The sequence below is a fragment of the Strix uralensis genome, chromosome 8 (genome assembly GCF_047716275.1).
Source record: "Strix uralensis isolate ZFMK-TIS-50842 chromosome 8, bStrUra1, whole genome shotgun sequence".
Classification (NCBI taxonomy): Eukaryota; Metazoa; Chordata; class Aves; order Strigiformes; family Strigidae; genus Strix; species Strix uralensis.
This window is the reverse complement of record NC_133979.1, coordinates 21,835,426-21,855,960: the sequence shown is the minus strand read 5'-3', so window position 1 is coordinate 21,855,960 and position 20,535 is coordinate 21,835,426. Positions and strand designations below refer to the sequence as shown.

The 20,535-nt window shown below is 33.4% G+C and overlaps 1 protein-coding gene across 2 annotated transcripts in view; it reads left to right on the top strand.

Annotated features, from left to right (window-relative positions):
- The window catches only part of CDC14A (cell division cycle 14A), a 66,721-nt gene extending 47,909 nt beyond the window's left edge, over positions 1 to 18,812 (top strand). Inside the window, exons 11-16 of one of the 2 annotated variants that reach the window (XM_074876624.1) lie at positions 2,290 to 2,446; positions 4,763 to 4,878; positions 5,443 to 5,490; positions 7,118 to 7,246; positions 8,197 to 8,522; positions 16,990 to 18,812. In XM_074876624.1, coding sequence (XP_074732725.1) covers positions 2,290 to 2,446; positions 4,763 to 4,878; positions 5,443 to 5,490; positions 7,118 to 7,246; positions 8,197 to 8,522; positions 16,990 to 17,003 — 790 coding nt within the window. In that variant the 3' untranslated portion in view covers positions 17,004 to 18,812. The remainder of the gene's footprint in view (positions 1 to 2,289; positions 2,447 to 4,762; positions 4,879 to 5,442; positions 5,491 to 7,117; positions 7,247 to 8,196; positions 8,523 to 16,989) is intronic. The other variant, XM_074876625.1, reaches the window with a different exon arrangement.
- Positions 18,813 to 20,535: the final 1,723 nt, after the last annotated feature.

Sequence of the window (20,535 nt, the reverse complement as noted above, 5' to 3'; positions counted from 1 at the left end):
GTTTTTTTCTTTCTTGTAACTAAACATTAAATAACTATGTGGTGGACAGCTTATGATCTCTATCAGATTCCTAGCATGTTGTATGAAGCATTTCTGATTTGAAACTAATAGTCATTAGCAAACAAATGTATGGCTTTAATACAGCTCCTTCTCAAAATTGACTGTATAGTTTGGATTGAGAACATTATATGTACAGATAATTTGACTGGGTGATTCAAGGTTTGATCCTGACTGGAAATGAATGACAAAATTGCACTGGCTTCAGCAATGTAGACATTGTTTAATTTCGTAGTGGTTTCTACATTATGCATTTACTATTACAGTGGTTATCCTGATATTTTTTGAGTTGATACCATGATGATATTTAGTTGTAGGCATTTTCGCTGTTATGACAAAAAAACATTTTGAGAAAATCCACCACAAATTTGTCTCTCTTTGGAAAAAAAGAGAATGCAACAAGTCTGCTAGATACTGTGTAAATACAGTAAAACATGCACTGACCTTGCATCTTAAAATCCATAGGTTATCAGAGAGAAAGAAGGAGTATTACTGTAATTCATAAGAGAAATTGAGCATGAATGAGGATTCCTATTTACTTTCCAGTGCAACTGAATGGGGTCTCCTTTTTTTGAGAGGTGGCCCACCATTATTTCAAACTACTGTGAATCACAAACTTTTACAAACCAGAAGTGCTCACTGAAGGCATGATGCACTCTTAAAAATAACTTCCACTATAGAGCAAAATGAGGAGAGAAAGGTAGTAGATAGTGTGATTAGTAAGTGCTGTTTACTTGAAAGATAGGAAAAACAGGGCCTGTGTCTTTTCTGCAGTGGTGTATAAATACTTGGTTTGATTTTATAGATAGGCAAAGACCCTTCAGATTTTTTTCATTCATACCTACATTATTCATAACTAAGAGCTGTAGTATTGTTCAGTTAGAATTTTCTATGGTCCTAATGGCAATAGATACCTCTTTTGACAATCAGACAAGATTCAAGCAATGTCACCAATAGTGTCAAAATGGGATGGAAAAAGGAGCTGATATCAGTTGAATCATTCTAATAGAAAATATCTTGCCCTCAGGGCTGCAAAGTTGTATCTGACAAAAAGGTAAAATCTTGCAACTGGTCTCCCAGCCTTCATAGTTGTCAAAGCTTCATCTTTTAGGTTCTTCGAGATTTAATAAGGGAGGTTTGAGTAGGATTTTTGTAGAGACTGTCCCACCCAAGTATGTATTGAATCAGTTTGTTACTGTGAATGCAATTAATCTTGAAAGATTTCAAGGATATTTCCTTTCAAGCATGTTTTCTGTTAGGTGGAATAAGTGGTGCTCCCTCTCCTACTGTTCCCTCCTTCTCCCTTCTTTTGATGTTTTCTTGGGACATAGTGAAATTTTTCTGGAAATGCTTACCTTTCCCATTTATTATTGAGCAAGTTTAGGCAGCTGTCTCAGACTACTTGGCTTTTAAGCTTTGCCATAATATTTTGTTTTCAAACAAAGAAAAGTTTCCAGTGAAAGTATATTCTGATGTAGTTCCTCATTCTTTTTTACTCTACTCAGTATAGGAATTTAATTTTGTTAGAATAATATGTAATAGGGCCTCAGTTCTTGGATGGAACTAGCATGACCAGTACCTACCCAGCAAACTTCTTTATTGAGGACTAATGAGGTCTCATCAACTAAAGCCCGCTTAGCCCGTGCACACTGTAGCAATTAGATTATTATTTTTTTTAACCACCTGTCTGAAGGATATAATCTTTCATTTTCTGAAAATTGATACTAGAGGCCTGTTCAACTTTACATAACTATGATGACTTCTACTGTGCAGGTCAGCTGTAGTTTTATTGCATATCTGTATACACAAAACTCATGCTAATATGAAGTTAGAAAGTGCTGTGTCATTACTTATTCTACACATTACGTATCTGAAAGCATTATATGAATTTTTAAGTTGTGTTTTAAAAACCTGAAAAATGCCGTTTCAAATTCCTGTTTAGTTAATCTCTTTTCTCAGTAGGATTTTTGTAAAGATTTAGTACCTGTTATATTTCTGTGATGGCTACAGATTTGTTTGGTGATTCTGGCATTTTTTGGCATTTTTTGTTGTTGTTTTTAACCATTGAAAATCTTTTTTTTTTTTTGTGATAGGCATTCAAATTTTTTTTTTTCAGATAAAGATGTAGAGAAGATTCACATGTTGGCAATCTGTAAGAGTAGCATGTTTTTGTATTTTTTTATGTATATGCAAACTTGTTGATATGACTTGATTTGGTTTTATACCCTAAAGGAAACAAGCAATGTTATGGCTGGAGGGAGATCTCATCCGATCAAAGCAGAAACAAGGAGTAGTTGATGGAAACATAAACAGAGTTCTTTGTGGTTTGAATGACATTTCAATCAGTGACAGCTTGAATAAAGTGCAAGACTTGGATGCATACAGGGAGGTAAGAGTTTACAGGAAAAATTTCAAGCAGAGATGGAGCTGATCTTTTAGTAACTAGCTAGCTATAATTTTTAGATTTTTTTAGGCTTGTATTTGTACTAGATTGCTTTTTCACAGCTAAACTTCTTGGTTTTATAGGTCGTAATTAGAACAAATCTCTACTTTTTTAAAAAAGCTTAGGTTATATTTAAAACTGCTATAGGTCATTTTGTAAACTTCAAAAGGTTTGCATTATTTCAAGTCATTCAGGGTTTTCAGTTGTTTATTAGAGAAAGAAGGAAAAAAAAAAAGTCAGTTTTGCTCCTGGAAATCTATTTATTCCAAGTTTCTAGCTAATAATGCATGAGTGTATAGATGTCCATCCCTTTATCACAGTGTTATGGATTACTGATGTGATGTGTACACTTAGGGTAAGGACCTTACAATTATTTATTGGAAGCACAGGCATGAAGTGTGAACTAAAGTGAACATAATTCTGCTTCCAGGTAGTAAAAAATCTTAAACTGTAGTTTCCTACAGTATCTGTGAGAAGCAGTTTAGAGGAACTGCACATTTGATTAATCCTGTCTTAGCTCTGCAATAACTAAAGAGCTTTTACATTGCTGACAGAATCTTTGACTTGATGTACAAGACCAGAGATGTAGTGGGCATCTTCTTCAGATAGTTATTAATGTAAATTAAAATAATCATCTATCATGTGATCTGTCATAATCTGGAAGAGCACCCTGAATGCATTTCTGTAAAAGTACTATTTCCCTTTTGGAAGTCCAATTTGTGGCTTGGAATATGTAAAGTTTAAATATCTAGATTACTAACTGGAGAGTATAAGACTGTGTAGAGATGATCTTGTATGCCTAATGAAAACAGCTGGCACATAGCCATATGGGTGAAAGTAATGTTTTTGAATCTAAGCTGCTACTACAACTCTACTGCTTCCAGTATTCAAGGCAACTTACTTGCAGGTAGCTCATCTACCTGTACACTGTGTAGCAGCTTATGTACAGATTCACAATATAAGTTCACAGTGCTGCTTTTTTCTACTGTAACCCTCTCTGTAATATGTGTATTTCAATTTTTTACAGATGTCATATTAAAGCTGTATAACATTCAGTTTTCAAAACATTTAACCTTATCTCTTTAGATTTTTGGTTATATTTCAATACCTCATTATATTAGGCTCTGTAGAAGCTCAAAACAAGTTAATGTTCCCAGTCCCAAAAATGCTTAAGGTCTAAGAATCAGAGGACAGAACAGCTACATGCAGTAACTGTTGGGCAAGTAAAGAGTGGGACACAATTTACCAGCATTGTGGCTGAATGATAGGTAACGTTGACCTAACATATACTCTTCAATGAAATCTAGCTAAAATATTTATATTTTCTTATAATTAAAGCAACGCTTGGACCATCACATCATTTGATTAACTTCTATTTTATTACTTCTGTCAATCTTTTATCTTGGTTAATGGCAGAAACTATTGTTCTATGCAGAGCAGTGAGGTCGCTTAGGTACAATAGGAAATGCAGTAATACAAACAAATACTTGATCTGACGTCAAATGAAGCATAATTGGGATAAGGTTCTTTTTCATTTGGTAATTTAAAAAAAAATGCAGTTCTCTTCTTGCTTTGTGTAACATTTCTCTGCTACTTAAGATACTGTCTCTACTTAATACTTGGGTCTTAGAAAAGTCTTTTGAGATCAGTAAGAAATTATAAATAGGCATTTAAACAGTGTTAGCATACACTTTTAATATTGCTTAGAGTTTATAATATTTTCTAAAGCTGAAAGAAGTGGGATAAAACTTTGAAATCAATATTTTTTCAAAACTATTTTTCTAGAGGTCATGAAAACTTTCATTTTTTAAAAAAAATCTAGTAATTTAGGAAATTTGATTTTTAGCTCCTCTAATTTATCTAAATTTCTTCCTCATCTTGTGCATATCACAAAATTGTGTGTTACTGCTTCCCTTCCACATTGATGATAACTTTAAAAATATTTATCGAGGAAGGAGTTGGAGTTTACGTTCTATAAAAACAGACTTCTTTGAAGTAAATAGATACTGGTATTGGACTCAAGCATCCTGAACTGACTTTGAAGTCAGATTCTGCAAAAAGCCTCTGTGAATGTGCGTTTGTACAATGACACATGTAATTTACTGGAACTAGGCAAAGACAGAGTAGTGCCCCATATATGCAGAAGAATGTAATTAGCCTTTTAAACTATAATCTTTGCAAAGGAGATGTTCAATACTTTGGAATTACACTACTCCTAAATGCTTGATACATTTCCTTGCTTGCATACTTTGTGTTTCCCAGAATGATTTTGAAGACAAAGCAGGTATGGAAACTCAGAATGGCATGACACAGGGAGATAAGCTTAATGCCTTAAAAAGTCGGAGACGGCCATGTTCTGCTACAACTGGAGCTCTGAGGTAATTTGCAATTTTAAATTCAGTCTATGTTATCAGATCTTTATGGCATATACATGGCCTTATTTAAGGCAGTGGTACTAGCTGCACCACCTTCTGTGGTGGAAATTTCTCTAGGTATATTAGTTGCAGATTTGGTTTATTAATTTCATCTTCTGTTGTTTTTTTATCCTCTATCTCCCTGTTCAGATACCTACTTATTATGTAGCAGTAAAATCAAAGTAAAAAAATATCTCCAAACCTTCAAATTTATATCTATCTAGCATTTTAAAGCTTATGTCTCAAACAGAATATTCTTCAATGAACTTAGTTATCTTTCTATAATTACTTATCCTGTACTCCTTATATAAACTTTGAATTTTTCAGAACCAGTAAAAATGTGAAGTTTGAGAATAAACCTGAAGTACTTCTCTGTTGTTTAACTGTAAATTAAAATAATGATTGTCAATAATTCTTAACTCTTGTTAGTCTTGTACTTTAAAGCTTATACAAGACATGCAAGTATGCTTTGGGGGAGTGGAAAGGCTTTTTATCCTTTGATAAAGATTGCAGCTTTTGTTTCTTTAGGCTGCAAGACATGAAACTGCACACCAGGTCAATATCACAACCTTTCAGGTATTAACTTTGAAATTATAGTTCTAAATGTATACTACTCAGGTCTTAAACTTTCAGTGTTTTGAATTATACTTATCACATTAATTGATTAGCAATTTCAGACTTCTGAGGAAGTGGCAGGTAACAAACTTTTTTAAACACCTGCAAATAAGGGGGGAAAATCTAATGGACAGAGGGATACAGCTCTACTTTGGCGATACCTTGAATTCTTAATAATTAGCAGATACAAGTAATTTCCTCAGTCAAATTTTCTAGCATCTATGATGTTATGTAATGAAGGATGACTAGTTAACTCATAACCACTTTAGCCCTGTAAAATTAAATACTTGTCTCAAAAGCCTAAATTTGCTACACATCATCTGTGTATCGCAATTTTTGTCCTGTGTGTTAGATGAACTAGAGGTATTGCTTAGTGGATACAATCAGTACTTTTTTCCAGAAGATGTACCAGATGAATATGGAGCTTTAGTACCTTTGCATGTTTTAATACAGGGTCCTCACTGTACACTTTACTACATGCTTTGTTCAGAACTTTCTGTGAAGCCAATAAAGCCAATAGTTTCTTCTCATTTTCTAAATGTTTATTTGATTTATGACCTGTACTATTCTCAAATCAGTACTGACAGTGTCCCCCAAAAGGAAATAAAACATAGAGCGAAAATTGACTTAATTTTAAGAGTTATAGGAATAGCAAAATTGAGTCTTTTGTTATTGTAATCATTGTGTCCTTTACCCTATTGCATCTAAAATACAACATGTAAGACAAAATTTCTGTCATTATAAAGCGTTAATACTGAAAAGGACACATTCTTTTCAGTTTTGTGACAACCTGCACTTTTGAGATGTATTACTCCAGATGTCTAACCTTGGAGATGTCCATTTACCCTTTCTTGGTGTGGAATTAAAGCTATTTCTGCCAAATGTCATTCCTTCTGTGCTTGTAGTTGGAGACTTGTACCCATCCTTTAAGAGCTGATCATCATAGTATTCCCTGGTCTAAGGATGGAGAGAATTTCATTCTATTGTGAGGCTATTCATTTATTAGTTTTTAATAAACTAATATGGACAGCTATAATGCTAACATTATGGTTACAATGGTCCAGTGTACCATTCTTACAGCTCATTATCAAAATACAAGGAATTTGGTCATTAAGAGTCCCACCCTAGAAAGAGCTGTATGTTCTGTGCAACTTTGTAAAAATATTTTTGCTGTCATTTGGAAATGATGATGATCTTCTCATGAAAGCTACAGTGTTGTTTTTTTCTACTCATGCTTGCTTTATAAGCAAAATTATAATATTTATATATTGTAAGCAAAATTACAATATTTAAAAGTTATAATCAAATTTACAATAAATTTGATACAAAATGGACATTTAACCTTCACAAATTATCAAGGCAGCCTATAACGGTATCATGGAGTGGGATATTTGAGAAGTTTTTTTGAAAAGATATTTGAAAACAGGCAGACTGTTGATTTTTTGCTGTTGAGTTCTCAGTACTCAGACTTGAGAATTCCCACTTTTTAAAATACCAGTCTATGTATTGAAAGACTGTATGTCTTTCTGGGATGAATATTTCAATTATAAAAATCTTGCTTCTCACTAAAACTATGCACTCCTTTTAGACTGAATACTTCAGGTAGCACCGAAGGATCCATGTCTCCTCTGAAGGCCTCCAAAGTGATGGCAGTTAATTCACCATCTGCGGAAAGAATAAGCAGAATTCCCACATCCTCAGGCTCTAACCTTAAAAGGTTTTTTATTTCTTCTCATTTTGGTACACATACTTACTGTATACTACAATGGTTTTCAGCACATATGCAGTCTGTGAAGCACTTGCTGTTCTTGGGTGTTACAAGGCTTAGATTTATTTACAAAGTGAGTTGCTGTTCCACTAGCCAAACCTTAGTTGCATGCAGATTAAAAAACCAAACAAAACCCAAAACCTATACTACTGGTATGAGAGTTTTGGTGGCATTATATCAAGTCAGAAACAGTATTATGTTGCTCAGGTTTGGTTTTTTTACTTATCTGAGTTTATAAAAGTTTTGCAAGTATTCCCACAAGTCCAGGTACTATTAATCTCAGAAGAATATACGGAGTGGTAATTAATATGATTTTTATGAACCCTTGATTTATTGCCATTTAATTCCATTATTACTATTATACTAAGTAATTATGGATATTAAATGAATTTTAGAATGATTGATGCATTTTTAATAACATCTGTGCACAAATATTTACTTTAAGAAAATAACTAACTTAAAGAGATATTTCAGGACACCCTATTTTTATTCTCAAATTTTATCATATTACTTCTTGGTTACTTGAAGACTTGTATCGTGTTATTGCTTTCAAGAAATAGGAGAGGAGTTCTTAAACTGTTACCTGTACACAGAGTACTTCAATGTAGATCAGCCACTGCCTAAACCTTTTAACACAATCTCCTGCATGTGCATGTGGTTTGACAGAGGTGAAAGCTGGCTGTGATAGCACTTGAATAAACAAAGTTTGGGAACTCCCGACAAAGAACTCTGGTTTTCATTATTTGAGAGCTAGAAGATGAACCTGTGTGCGAACACAAATTAATTCAGAATGGTCTATGTTATTCACCTAATGTCTTCTGAATTGACTGTTATTTTTTTGTATATATCTGTACATACCTTGTGTATATTTTTTTTCCCCACATGTGTTTTCCATTCAGCATTTCCATAAACTCCAGACTAGCCAGTTCTCTAGGGAACCTGTATGCCGCTTCAGATGATGATGATGAGAGCAAAATGACATCATCGTACTCTAGGACAGGTTTTTCTGTAAGCCATATCTCCAGTCACTTGAATGGCAGCTTGCAGCTGCCTCACAGAAATAACCATGAACTGAACAACAACCTATACAACAGAAACAGCAGTAGTGGCAACAACCTGAGCAGCCAAACCAGTTTTCATAGCGCCGTGACAGATGAGTACGCATCAGCCTTCCTCTATGGACCTTACAACTCCTCCAGCATGATACCAGAGTCAATCAATTCCTGTAAGTTCATAGTCACAACAGCACATTCAGGCATCTGACCAATGCTTATCTTCCTTGCTTCTGCGAGAAAAGCTGTCACAAAAAAATCTTAACACAGCATAATTCTCTGAACAGCACCTTTGTCTGTTACCTTTTTAAGTAATTATCATTTCAGCTGCTTTTTTTCCATCTCTTTCAAGCATCTAGATCATGGAGGGTTCATGAAAATAAATCACTCTTGAACTTAAACTAATGCTTTTTCTGATACCTCTTTCTGATATCTCTCTTTTATGGACTTTCTTACCCTTTAGATTTTTTTTTTATTTCAATTTATCCATAATGTAGTTTATAAGTTTCTTATGTATCTTAATGTTCATGCAGCAACAGATTTAAAGAAACCTTTGTGTCCATCATACTAAATGGAAGGTACAACATTCTTAATGATAGGGCTCATTTGAAACCTAGTCCTTTTCTAACACCAAATGTGAAAAGTGTTTTAGAGCAAGATATTTCAACCTCTGTTTAGTAGTACTGACACTTCCAATTTTTATGTTTTTTAGCTGCTGGAAATAGAATTACCTTCACATAAAATTAACTTCAGAATATTACACCTTTCTTTTCTGTTTTCTTAACACTGATAAATTATTTCAGTATAAGGAAAGTTTTAGTGTTATACCTGCTACTGGTTTTGAGTGTGGCGAGTCCCCTGTCTTAAAACAGCTAATACACACATTGCTCGTAACTAAGATGTCAGCCAAAAATATAATTTATGGGTTGTGTTCACTTTTTCCTGAAGAAGTGGGGGATCTACCCTCTTTTAACAGCTAGGATGTAGCACCACTTACAGTTCAGAAGCCACATGTTTATAGCTTGGGAGTATAAATTGCACTTTCTGAGGACAGATGACAGTACAAAATAAATTCTCACTGTTCCACTGTGGAATTAAATTGCATGTGTGACTGAAACCTAACTAGTATATGAAGTACATTGAAAATTAAGTTAGTTGAGGGAACTTGATTCTGTATTCTCTTTAATTCAGTGGATACTTCCACTGGAAAAGGAGTAGAGTTACTGTGCTAGGATGTGCTTGATCTAAAGCAACTCTTTAAAATGCTTGATGCTTTCAGACTCCTTGTTTGAAAGTACATTTAGTTTCTTATCCACTACAACTTATCTGGAAATAAATGTTAATGTTGCATGATCTTAGGATCACTGAGTATTCTGCACTGAGTTCAAATTTGAGTTTCAACTTTACTTTAAACATCAGCAGTAACTTATTTGCAAAGGAATGCTTTAATATTGCCACATCCTTTCAGTTTTTTGAAGTTGTTTTACCTCTTTAATTTGGCTGTGTTTTTTACCTCCTATGTGGGATTGAGGTAAACTATACATAACTGAGATACTTCTCAAGTTGGATATAAAAACATGCCCAGCTTTCTTATGATGAAACCAGTTCTAGAACAAGAGAACGGTTTTAGTTTAAGTAAAAAAAGAAAAAAAAAAAAATTTGGTTTAATTCCTCCAGGCATAGAGATGAGGAGAGAGGTGAAAAGCTGTAAAGCAAGCAGAGGATGTTTGTTTTGAGACACATGCATGAGTCTTTCATTTGTTCATGAATTCTGATGGTTCTGGAAAGTCAGCCTTTTTAGGTATTCCCAGTCTTTTATCCAACACGCTTACAGAATTTCAGTCATCAGGACTGACAGAGGCTCCAGTTGAGTGTACTGAAGCCAAAAGCAATATACCAACAGCAGTAGAGAGCAATCACTCATCTGAATAACTAAGTGGCAAAGTGTTTTTTTGGGTTTTTTTTTCACCTTCAATGTTGTCTTGTATTTAATGTATTTGAATAATAATTGTTTGGAAGGTCAACCCATTCTAATTCTTTTCTATTGTATCTTCTGTATTACTACCAGCAGCAATTCTTAAGAGTTTTTTTCCATATTCTAGTTACAGCTGCATATTATCCATAAATATGTAAACCTACATGCAGAACCCTAGGGGGAAGAATGCCTTATAACTGTAATGTGACTTGCTCATGAAAATAAGCTGACATTGTTCACAATAGGCCAGAAGTTACAAGAGTACCAAATGATAATATAAACCATTACAGAAATAATAAGCACATTTCCTCAAATGGCTTAAAAGGTTGAATGAAAATGTAACGTCTTAAAAACTAAGAACTGTCATCTTCTCTGGAAAGGTGGTTTCCATACCTTTATGCTACAAATAATTTTTAACAGTGAAAGCAAAGTTAGTGGGCTTGTTCCATAAGCACAGGCTAAGAAATTAAGTAATTGTTGACACTTTGTTTCTTATTTATGGCTAGATATTTACAAACTTTTAGGTTAGCACTATGTTTCTATTTAATCTCATAAACCTTCAAGGTTCAACATAATGGAATTGACACAGAAATTTCCCAAATATATGTGGGAAGAGGGCTGGCTTTACAATGTAACTCTCTCTTCTAGTATTGTAGCACACATTTCTTTCTTAGATAAGGATGACTTAGGAAAAGGGAGAAAAGCAAAGAATGTTGATTACTGCTTAATTTAAGAAAGAGAAAAAGAGCAATTCATGAACAGGTGAACAGCCATTTCGACATCAGAGAGGGACTATAGCTGTGTGCCTCTTGGTAATGAGGGAAATTAATTGTTCATTTGTAATAAAACTATTAAGTGACTTAAAATGGTGATTTAAATGAAATGTGTTAGGCATAGTATAAAGTTTTAGGTTGAATTGGAAAAATTTTTGCAGAAACAATAGCTTTCTAGAATGCACATTTCTTCTGTTCTAAGAACTTTTTTAATCTTCCTATTTATCTTAAGGACTTAGTAATGCATGGAACGATGTAAGGGTGTAACCTTTGAACAGTTCTTGGCTTTGTATCGTTTGCTGATGAGGAGTAGAGGTTATACACAGTCAGATATAGCAAGATCTTTAAATGAGATGCTATATCCAGTCTTCTCTGAAAGAGTGAGGTGAGAGAAAAAGGATTTTATGTATTGTGATGTAGAAGCAGCATTTCTTAGGAAGAATCATGCTATGCAAATTCTATGTAGCAATATACAAGTTTCTGACTTATCTGTAAAATAATCGTATTTCAACATAACAATGGTGAAACTGCTTCCCTGCTTGGAAGACATTTTTCAAACACGTCCTGCATGTTGCTTCTAAATATACCGTATGGCCCTGTGCATCTGTCACAATCACAATGGAGTGCACTAAATTCTTACCTGGTTTATGCACAATTGACAGAGTTGAATGCAGTTACTGCAATGTCACAGTGTTTAAGACAAGAGTAGATTATTTGATCATTTAGTCTCTGAATGCTTTCTCTCTGGTAGCGAGCCTCTGACTTACCAGCTAATACAGATCCATCTTGATGGTGTTTTATTTTGAAGACAATATAATTCTTCTTGATAATTAGTCCCACTGGTTGAATATAGTCAAGCTTAAAACCATTTTACTTTTAATCTGAAACTTGCTGTATCTCTTCATTATGTCACCATTATAGTCCTTTATTGCCTTATTTTCTTGTCATGAAGATATTTCATGCTAGTCATCTCAACTTGATTGTCTTTTGATAAGCTAAGTTGGCACAAAGATCCTTTTGGAAAGTGTTCAAATCCTTTACAGTTTTTGAAAATCCTTTTTCGAGAAGTATATGCAACACTCTAACATTCATCTTGCAGGTCCAGAAAGCTGCTACTTAGTGCTGTACTGCTTGTAAATCCATAGCTTGTGTTAGCTTCTTTATCTGTAGTGCCTTGAGAGTTCATGGGGAGAAAAAAAAGAGTTCTTGCCATCCAAGATGCTGACTTGTATTTTAGTCCAATTCCTGCATTCCCTGTTTTTTCTATGTGGAACTCTGTGGAAAAGCATCATCCTTTTTTCTCTTTTTTTTTTTTCCTCCCCTCTTCTTAATGGGACCAGTTAACCAACCAAGGAAGATTGTATTGTCTTACCACTTCAACCACTGACATCCAGCTATTTTGCTTTTGGTGATATTCATCAGTGGTCTTAAGCTCATGAGCAAAATATGGAGTAGCATCAAGTAGCATTAATACCAGTTTTGGCAGAATTCTGTTGCTTGATGATAAAAACATTTTATCATCATGCTTGATGATAAAAACATTCTGCTTAATGATTTCGACTTCACTGCTTTAGATGCTGAAATTACTTAGAAGTCTTGACAGCCAAACCTTTGTCTTGTTGCAGTAAGTGTATTACATTGCACTTTTCTAATTGGAGCACATCACATAAGGTAGTGATAGACAGAAGTCTATTACATATACTGGTGGTTATGTTCATTCATATAACTTATCTCACCAAAGAAGTCTTGAATGATATGAACTATATTCCTCTTCTTTTTATTAGCAAAATCTCACTTATCCAAGTTTAGGTATCAGGCTGTAATTGCATAGGTACTCTATTTTAGAAAATCATCTTATCACTCTTATTTATCTTTCTAAGTTTGTTAACTATTAACACGAGTGGTGCAGGAGCATTTTAAGATGGTTACAAAAGTAAATTTTCAGTTCTAATTAATGTTCTTTAATCTCATTAGTGGGAAAATTGGGCACTTCATTTTTATGCAATGCAAGTACATTATTTTTTTTTCCAGTATGGAAGAGAAAGTTATTCTTTTTTTTTTTCTGTTTTGTAATGAAACATTTAAAAAACATTTATTAATACTATTGTTCCCCATTCCATTTAAAACAAACAAAAAATAGCCATGACTATGACTTCCTGTTATTGTCAGCCATATATTTTTCCCTAATGGTTTTTGTCCTTCAGCAGTGTAAGCTTATAATCCACTTCCTTTTTATCGTATTCATGCTGTTGTATGCTGATGAGCTAGAAGAAAAGCTTGATCTTCATAGAATAGACAACTTGTCATTCCAGCCAAATAGAATAAATATTTTATTTGCAAATTTTACATATTGGATGTTTTGATTAAACAGAATCTCTCACAATTATAATCTGCAGAAATATTATCGAGTATAATCACATTTAAGATACCACAGCAAGATTTTTACTTTGTTCTTACAATAGTTATAAATCCAAATATGACTCTTGAAAATGTATTTTTATTGAAGAGTATGTAACTGGGTAGTCTTAAGATGAGTCACCTTTTGCTTCTATAGCTGTCATGGAAACTGGCAAGATGGAAAAATTTCAAAAAATTGAGAAGTGTAGCAGTATTTTAAAATTCATATACATGATCTTTATCCTTCTAGAATAGTTTTTCTTAGTAAGAACTTACCATTAATGAATATAGGACAGCCTTTGCGAACAGACAAACACTAGTGCACCTTACTGATCTGTAGCTTTAAAAGGATCACTTCAAGTGCGTATGCATTTTCTATAATTTAGCCTGATTTATTTTAGTGGATCTTGTGTATTCACAGTAATTCTTACCTGCTGCAACACTCCTGTTGCAACAACGTTTTGGGAGAGCTGATGCACAATTCAAAAAACTTAAATTACTTTTTGCAATTATCTGGAAAAAGTGCATGTTCAAGTCCTAACAAATAGCCCTAAATGATATGGGGTTGTTCCCTCTTAAAAGTTAACTTACAGCTGACTTTGTCTTGAAGTTGAATGCATGAGGTTACAGCTCTAGTGTCTAGATGGACCTGTGGCTTATTTTCTCTTCCAGGAGGCTTTCCATGCCTCCTGTTGAAGAAGAAAAATGATAGTGATCTAAGCAGTTGCTTCAGCATGAACTTCATTAGATATCATTAACTGTAGTGAAGTTATCTAATTCTTAGTTCTTTGTTTAAACGTCTGATACTTGGGTATAAAATGCCAAGCCTGACACTGCATGGGACCGCTGTAGGAGTACACATTGAGAATTCTACTCAATTAACTGATTTTAAACTCTCATCACTGCAATTCAGCAGTCAATTTTCTTTGTTTTTTTCCTTCTATTTTTACCTCTATTTTAAATAAGATTTTGTTAAACACCAGCATATGACTTGTAAAGGTGGATTGGGGATTTTTGGTTTTGATAAAGCTTTCAGAATCACAGGCCATACTTTGAGTCACTGCAAATAGGATGTAGGAATGTAAATTTTAAAATAGAAAACTTCTCAAAAGATTTAAAAAAAAAAAAAGGGAGGGGGAAAAAATCACAATTACAGGCCTTGAAATATTACAGTCAATCTCTCTGGACAATGTGGAGAGATTTAAGAGCACAAATTACTTAACTGCAAAAGAAAAAAACCCAAAACAAAACCAAAAAAACAACTCTCCCTAGCTATAATTTAATTTTTTGATCTCAAAAATTAGTCTGTATACTTTACAACAGCTCCGTTGTTACTGCTATCACCATGTTTTTATTAATAGGAATTTTATGGGAAGTCACATCAATTAATCTTAATCTGGAAAAAATGCTGCTTAGATTTAATTCTTCCCTGTATTCAGAAAAGGCTTTGAAACATTGAGAAGAAATTGCTATGTGAAGTAGAGCTACGGTGATGGTGGGAACACACTGAAAAACATATTTCTCAATTTGAAAATAAATAAAATAAACCCCGCCTACCCATCTGTAATGAAAATTAACAAAACATACAATCTTATTTCCAAGCAATCTGTGCTGTGTGAGTATTTGTTCTTTTTTATATGTTGCCATTAATTTTTTCCTTATTTTTGTAACTTGGATTCCTAACAATTTTTAGAATTTTAGTTTAAACTTCAGAATCTTTAATTTATGATTTTCTTGTTTGTTTATTTAAATTATGATGTAGAATTACTGTCTGCTACATAAAGGGCTGCTGTTCATAGTTTTTTGTCAACTAACACTAGCTGTTCCCAAGATCACCAAAAGTATACAGTGTTTTCTGGTCATCTTTCATGTGTCCAAGCTTAAAGTAATCCATTACTGTACAACATATGAGAGTATATAATCAAATTTCATGCATTTTTTAATGTTTGTTAATCAGTTTTACTTGGAATTCAGTTTTGAAGGATCCATTTCAAACACTGCTCTAATTAAACATAACCATCTTTCTGATTGTTAAAATACACATCTGAAAATGAGAAAGCTGTGGGAATCATGAAGAGAGCAGAAATTTCAAGTGCTCATTAATGAAGGGCTATTCCTTCTGCCTCACTCTTACACATGTAAAAAATAGCTTGACAAATGCCCTCACCAAAGCTAATAATCCAGAATGATTATTAGGGAATGGAATGGGGAAAAATAAGCTTCTATGACTGAGTATTCCATGGTGATTCTGAGCCTATAATGAAAAATACTTGTTACATCTGTTAGTTTTATGGTGTTTTCTATTAAATGATACCCTTCATGTTGAATCCATCCAGTACTAAAACCAGACCCTTTTTAGTCAGTGGTATTCAAATCTTTATATGCTGACAGCACTTCTTTTTCAACCTAGGAAAGAATATCCAGATGGTCTCAGATCTTCAAGATGTGAAAATGAATTTAAAAGATAACTTTGGAAATATACACTGAGACTTAAGATACAGAAGAAGAGTGGTTTTGTGATATTAATTAGGGCTCTAAAGGTTTATATATCTATTGTGCACTTCTACTAATAGGTTTCACTGTGGATGGCAAAGAGCATTTCTATAGTGACAAGTTAGGAGTAGTGGGAAAATGGAAGACTCCAAGGTTCTAGGCATTCTTAGGATCCGTGTTGTTCTCCAGTAGTTCTCTCTAATTCTGATTAATTGATGCCATTTTAAAATATGGTTTGGGTTTTTTATTTGCTATTTGTTTGTAACCATACTAGTACAGTGAAGAGCTCTCTCAAATAAGACTTTTTATCTATCAGAATGACTTCCTGAACATATCTGTACAGGAGGTAATAAAATGTTTGGATGCTATCTAAACTGACAGACTTAAGTAGAACCAGAAATGTAAATAAATACAGTAGACCAGGTTAAGCTTTCCTCTTAATTAGACTGACTGCTTGCTAATCCAGATGAACCATTTGCAGTGCTTCATTTTCATCTGGTTTTAGTAATTGTACATAGGTATTCATGTGCATAATTGTGCTGCTTTGTGTGTAGTTTCTCAGTAATTAACTACACAGTATACGTTTCCTATGTCATTACCCAAATCAACATGTAAAGTATGCTATAGCACTTCGATTCTCATTCAGGATAAACAGAAACAATTACTGTAACTGCAGTCATATGCTTTCCCAACACATTTTGAAGGTATTGTTTTAAGGTGGTGTTTTGAAGGACTTGTAACACTTTTTTCAAGAATCTCTAGAATCTGATTTGGAAAAGTAAGTGTAGATACAGGGAAGTTGATGGACTTTACTGTATCCAGTTTTTGAGTTTCTTCTATTTTATTGATCTTTACCTATGCAGAGATTCAGCTCTCCCTCCAACTCTGTTTATTTTTCTCCTTCCTGTCCTTCCTCTACTCCTTATCTTTAAGTGCAAAATCATATTATATTCAAATATAATCTCCCTAGTGAGTTCTAATCAGTTTTTCTTCTCTGCACAGTCCCTTCAGTCTGAGTATGTTCAGTACTAAAGCCTTGCTGCTTTGGTGAAACCTGTTGAGCTCTTAAATTGAAGTCCTTCATGGAGGAGAAGAAGAATTTAAGGAAAGAAGCTGCTCACTCAGAGGAGGAATCTTCAATATATTAAAACCTTAACACCAAGAGGAAACTTGGCGGGCAGAAATTTGTTGTTAATGACTACTGCAGATGCACTGATGTTGAATTTATGGAAATTATTACCCCATGTTATATACAGATTTAAATTTTTAATGAACAGCTTGAATATATTTCTAATGAGTTTCATTAAGACATTTATTAACTTGTGTACAGTGTTAAAATATGTATTAAGAGAATATTTTGGTAAACAATATATATAAAAATTATGTAAAAATTAGAATATATTTTAATTTAGTGTTCACTTTGCTACAAAAATGTGTATTTTAAAGAATTTTTACATGCTTATCAAAGATATGAAAATTTTTTTTAAGAACAAGATGTTTTCCTTGGTTTATGGGTCCATCTTTTTGCTTAAAGTCTAATGTAATTACTTTTTCACTAATTGGTCTTCTGGTAACTTAATGGAAGTCTAACTAGTGAGAGACTAGTTATTACACTATCAACTGAAAGCACTTGATACATAGTCTGCTTTCCACTTTCAGCTGCTAATGTTCCATAAGGAAACACTATGAAAGAAAAATAAAGGGAAAATATTTGTTGAGATGTAATGTAACTTATATCCTCCACTGCAAAGATAAAGTAAGGTATTTGATGATTCAATTGTACAATTAACGCTTTCTTTCAATTTGTCTTAAAGGAATGTTTTAACTTTTTTCTTTTCGATGTAGAATGTTAAATTTTGCTATGTGATATATACTGCAGAAATGAAGGCAGACCAAACTTAAGTTGGTAAGAATGTACATGTAGAATGAGTTTGGCAGTGCTGCAAACTTACATGTTTTTAACCTATATTTGGGAGTATGTGTACAGTTTCATTAGCAAAGCACATTAAAGTAAATGTGGAAAGTATATTAAATTTTCACTTCTAAATTGGACAGTTCATAAACCTTTAATTTGAAAACTATTGTTAACATACAGCTAATGTAACCTCCTGTATCCCAGAATATTTTTGTCTGTAGTTAAAGATGCTCTTTAACACATAGTTTAATCAGGTGTGATGAGGAATAAGACTTAGAACAAAGTGGTGTTACAGTGAATTACTAGAGATCACATATAACATTTTCAGAACTCCATAAGTGCACAGTAAGCAAAAAAAGTGTAAGCAGCTGTGAGGACTTGATTTGCCACTAATTTAGAACACAAAACCAGATTTGTTACCTATGAGTTTTTCCAATGTCTACAGAAACTTGAAAATAAAACTTGATTGAATTGTCAATCTTTATTCCTGAAGACCTGTGAATGCCCTGCATTTGCTTTACAGCTGAAGTTAAAATAAAGTGCCACATTAATTTTTAAAAAGACAAGATCACAAATTGCTATGGAAAGTTGTACTGAAAGTGTTAATAAGCAATACCGAGAGCAGCTATATAAATCACTGAATAAAATCTACATGCAATACTGTACTTTTTTCACAACTGTGTATATGTAACATATACACACACGAAGTAGCATATGTGTGTGCATATATATATACAATATACTGTATATGAATTATAGATTAACGGTAAGGTAATTCTACCTCTTATAAAGAATTTTGTCATATACTTTGTTATAAATAGCTTTCCTTAATAAAATATTGTTTAATTTTGAAATGTAGATATATATGTGTACATACAGCTAATTGATAATAAAATGCCTTTATCAGCCAGCTTCTGTGTTTCTTGGCTTTTCTTATTTAGATCTTTTGATGTGAACCACTACAATTAGATCTCTAATTGAAGAGTAGCTCTTTAAAGTCACCTTCTTTCTTTTGAAGGATGTGATATATGTATAAATGACATTGCAAAAAGACATTAGTATGATAGGTATCTTTTATAACTGATCTAACCTTCTTGTATTTGCTTTGTATAACAACAAGTATTTAATCATCATGTTGATATCAGGATGTAAAGGTTATATTTCAAAATACTGTAATTTAAAAGCTGTCTGAATTGGGGAAACTTTTTTTTCCTGGACAAGGACCCCTATTAGAGGTGTAATATACCTTGGTTTTTTTGCACATGCAACAGGTTTCTTAGTCTCACTAACAGCAGAGTCTTTGTCCATAAGAACCTAAAAGATGATGCTTTCATTTAGCTTTTTATTCTTCCTTCAATTAAAAATGAGTCAAAAATGGTTCTAACATTGTTTAACTCTGCTGCTGATTTTCAGCAATTTTGTTGTGTTGCATGATTATTTATGCACAGTGCTTAATATTCCTGTCAGATAAGTCTGTACTGCAATAGACGATGTGGACAGTATGTAACTGTTAGACAGCCACTCTAAAGGAATGGCAAAGCCAGGAATAGAGCAGATGCTTTGGAAGTTGCCCAAATAAGAGGCTTCTGCCACTACATTCAGATAATTGATGGATGGTGATTTGGATGTGTAAATATAAAGGAAGAACAGCCAATTAAAAAGTTTCAGGTACACAGGAACCAACATCTCCCTTAGCCTTTTTCTAGACTTCTATTGATTTATTGTATGAAATATGTAAATGCTAGCTAATGTACAACATATTTTTTTGTTCTTAAAAATGAACGGTAAATATACCCAGTATTCTATAACAATCAGCTTCTTAACAAGAACAAATCTGGGGACAGTGAAAGGTCAGGGAGGTCTTTAGAGCCCTGTAGCTTTTAAGAAATACCCTGAAATTTGATTCATATCTGCTGTTCACTTACCCTTGAACTTCACCATTTCTGTGGCTTCATATATAAATGTATCTTCTTGTTATGGGAGAACAAGCTGTAGCACATGAGATTTTAAAAAGAGGTTTGATAAACATGTAAGGATGGATTAAATAAATCTAGAGGTCTCTACTGGGCCTGTGAGTGTGTGGCTAATGCCTTATGAAACTGTTAATCATCTCTTTAAATATGCTTTATGAAGCTTTTTGGTTAGGGAGGTATTTCTTGTTACAGATTTAGAGAATATTTTTCAATTACAGTACTGCAGAAAGAGGAGGATTTTAGTTTCTATAATAACTGTTCTCTACTGACAGCTAAACAATGAAAGGCCTCAAAAGGTTTGACACTTGATTAGATCTACACTGTAAAGTGCAGCAGGCAAAAAATATGGTAATTAAGGGCCTGATCAAGTAAATCACTCAGGTATGTCTTTAACCTTAAGCACATGAGCAATCTAATTAATTAAAAAAGAACAGATATTCGTGTTTGAAACAAATCCACATTTGGATCAATGGTCCTGTCAGTTGCAAACATAAGCCTTTTTGTCAAATAAAAAATGTGCTATGTTGCAACAAAATAATCTGTTAACCCACACAAATTAATTTAATTGTCTTAAAGAATGTATATGGTAATGATAATTGCCTCCTGACAGATTATGTTGGTATTGTCATTTGTTAGCATCGTGAGTTTAACAGTATCTGA